This window comes from Seriola lalandi, unplaced genomic scaffold (genome assembly GCF_002814215.2).
Source record: "Seriola lalandi dorsalis isolate HSWRI2012SDOR001 ecotype SW California unplaced genomic scaffold, Sedor1 jcf7180002054373, whole genome shotgun sequence".
NCBI lineage: Eukaryota > Metazoa > Chordata > Actinopteri > Carangiformes > Carangidae > Seriola > Seriola lalandi.
In genome coordinates this window covers 108,705-111,165 of record NW_019524926.1, presented here as the reverse complement: position 1 = coordinate 111,165, position 2,461 = coordinate 108,705, and the positions used below count along the sequence as shown (strand labels likewise).

Genomic DNA, 2,461 nt, shown 5'->3' with positions numbered 1-2,461 from the left:
CTCCAGTTTGACCTTTGATCTCCCTCTTCAGTATCAGTCAGCTTCCCTCTGCTGGTTTGATTTAGTTCAGAGCGGGAACACACACACACACACACACACACACACACACACACACACACACACACACACACAGACACACTGGTGCAGCTGTGTGTCAGTAGTGTTCATTTCGTCTCTCAGGTAAGTTGCTGCTCTCTCTCTCTCTGTGTATTAAACTCGTCTCCACGTGTCTGCAGCTGCCCTCATGAATCATGGGAAACTGTGCGGCTGCTGTTTGTTTCGTGGCTGCAGACGCTGTGACTGTTTGAATCATTGTCATGGTGAATGTGTGGACCGTGTCACTGGGTGAGCAGCTCTCATTTACAACTTCACAGAGAGATGAGCTTCATGTCTGATCAGTGTTCAGGTAAATGACTGTAGATCAGCTGCTGTCGTGCACCTGCTGCTGGACGTCGACAAACGTGCCGACGCGTTTGTTTTTTGATGTTTGTATCAACATCTCTGTGTTAATAAAGTGTAGAGATACGATTCACATCCTGTTGGAATCTGTCCACTCTTCACTTCTGGAGTTTGTACGTGACTCACAGCTGGAGTCAGGAGGCTCGACAAACACGTCATTTATTACATGTTCATTTACTTCTTTATTCATATATTTCAGTGAACCTTGGACTTTGGTAAAAAGGGATGTGAAGAATTTCACAAATGGAGCTTTGACCTTCCAGCCTCAGGGCAGATCATCTCTTCACACGGTGCTCGGGGGCAAATGGGTGCAGTTGAGATTTTGATGTAAAACACTTGGTATAATGTTTATTCAAGAAGCTTTCAAAGTTGAATTTAATCTGTAAAATTCAGAAGGTTAAAGACAAACTGAAGTCTGAACTGATCTATTCAGACTGACCATGTGTTCAGCAGTGCAGCAGCTGTGGTCCGTTGAGTCCTGGCAGGTTTATTCTAGTTTCAGTTGGAGATAAAACTCTGTGTATGTGGAGTGAGGACGAATCAGTTTCATTCAGACTTTATACTTCATTCATTTATTATTCATTTTACTTTCTCTCTCTCTCTCTCTCTCTTTCACTCTCTCACAGCCATGTTACCCTCGGTCGTCCGCTCACTCCGTCTCAGGGCCTCTGGTTGCCAAGGAAGCAGGCGCTCCATGGCAACCATCATCTCCGGCAACAAGACGTCCAAGTGAGTCTGAGTCCATGTCAACGTGTCTGTATCACACAGTTCTTCTTCCCCCAGTCCAGGTTCTCCCAGTCCCTCCAGTCAGACCACACAGGATGGGACCAGGAACTAACATGGAGACCTTTTACATCGTTGACCTTTGACCTTTTTAAAACTGATCCTGGGTCTGTGTTTGTGCAGGTTGGTGAGGCAGAGGCTGAAGAATGAGGTGGAGGAGATGAGGAGTCAGTTCTCAGGGTTCAGACCCAGTCTAGTGGTCCTACAGGTGAGTCTGGTGGTCTTTACAGGTGAGTCCAAGGACCAGAGCAGTCCACCTTCTCCTGACTGTAACTAAACCAGTCTGAACCAGCTGTGTTCACTGCAGCTGCTGCTGCTCTCATGAACCCTGATAAACCCCCAGCCCTCAAAACCAAGACCTGCACCTGTCAGACCTGCACATGTCAGACCTGCACATGTCAGACCTGCACCTGTCAGACCTGCACCTGTCAGAACTGCACCTGTCAGAACTGCACCTGTCAGAACTGCACCTGTCAGACCTGCTCATCGTCGCCGTCGGCGTTGTCGTCATATCTGACCAACGAGTGTGGGGGCGTGTTACTGTTATCAGCTCAGGCCTCTGTGGACTGACTTAACGAGACTCCACCCATGCTGAGGAGCTTTAACGAGCTGCCTCGTTAAGGCTGAGCCCAACAGGAGGAGATGATTATTCCTCCGTCAGTGCTTCCTTGTTTCACAGAGAAGCAGCTTCATAGCAGACAACTGACAGCTGTAACAGTCGACTGTCACATGACTCAGGTGTGTGCTCACCTGTCACCTGACGTGTGTTCAACTGTGTTTCAGGTGGGAGACAGAGACGACTCCAACCTATACATCAGCACCAAACTGAAGGCTGCAGCCGAGGTGAGAGAACATCAACAGGTTCATCGGGTTCATCAGATTAATCAGGTTCACCACATTCATCAGGTTCATCAGGTTCATCACATTCATCATATTCATCAGGTTCATCACATTCATCAGGTTCACCACATTCATCAGGTTCATCACATTCATCAGGTTCATCACATTCACCAGGTTCATCAGGTTCACCACATTCATCAGGTTCATCAGGTTCATCACATTCATCATATTCATCAGGTTCATCACATTCATCAGGTTCACCACATTCATCAGGTTCATCACATTCATCAGGTTCATCACATTCACCAGGTTCATCAGGTTCATCAGGTTCACCACATTCATCAGGTTCATCACATTCACCAGGTTCATCAGGTTCATC

General features: G+C 47.3%; 1 protein-coding gene across 1 annotated transcript in view; it reads left to right on the top strand.

Moving 5' to 3' along the window:
* The first annotated feature begins 291 nt into the window (after positions 1-291).
* The window catches only part of LOC111656902 (C-1-tetrahydrofolate synthase, cytoplasmic-like), a 6,320-nt gene continuing 4,150 nt past the window's right edge, over positions 292-2,461 (top strand). Inside the window, exons 1-4 of the mRNA XM_087174691.1 lie at positions 292-406; positions 1,086-1,188; positions 1,366-1,450; positions 2,026-2,085. Coding sequence (XP_087030817.1) covers positions 325-406; positions 1,086-1,188; positions 1,366-1,450; positions 2,026-2,085 — 330 coding nt within the window. The 5' untranslated portion in view covers positions 292-324. The remainder of the gene's footprint in view (positions 407-1,085; positions 1,189-1,365; positions 1,451-2,025; positions 2,086-2,461) is intronic.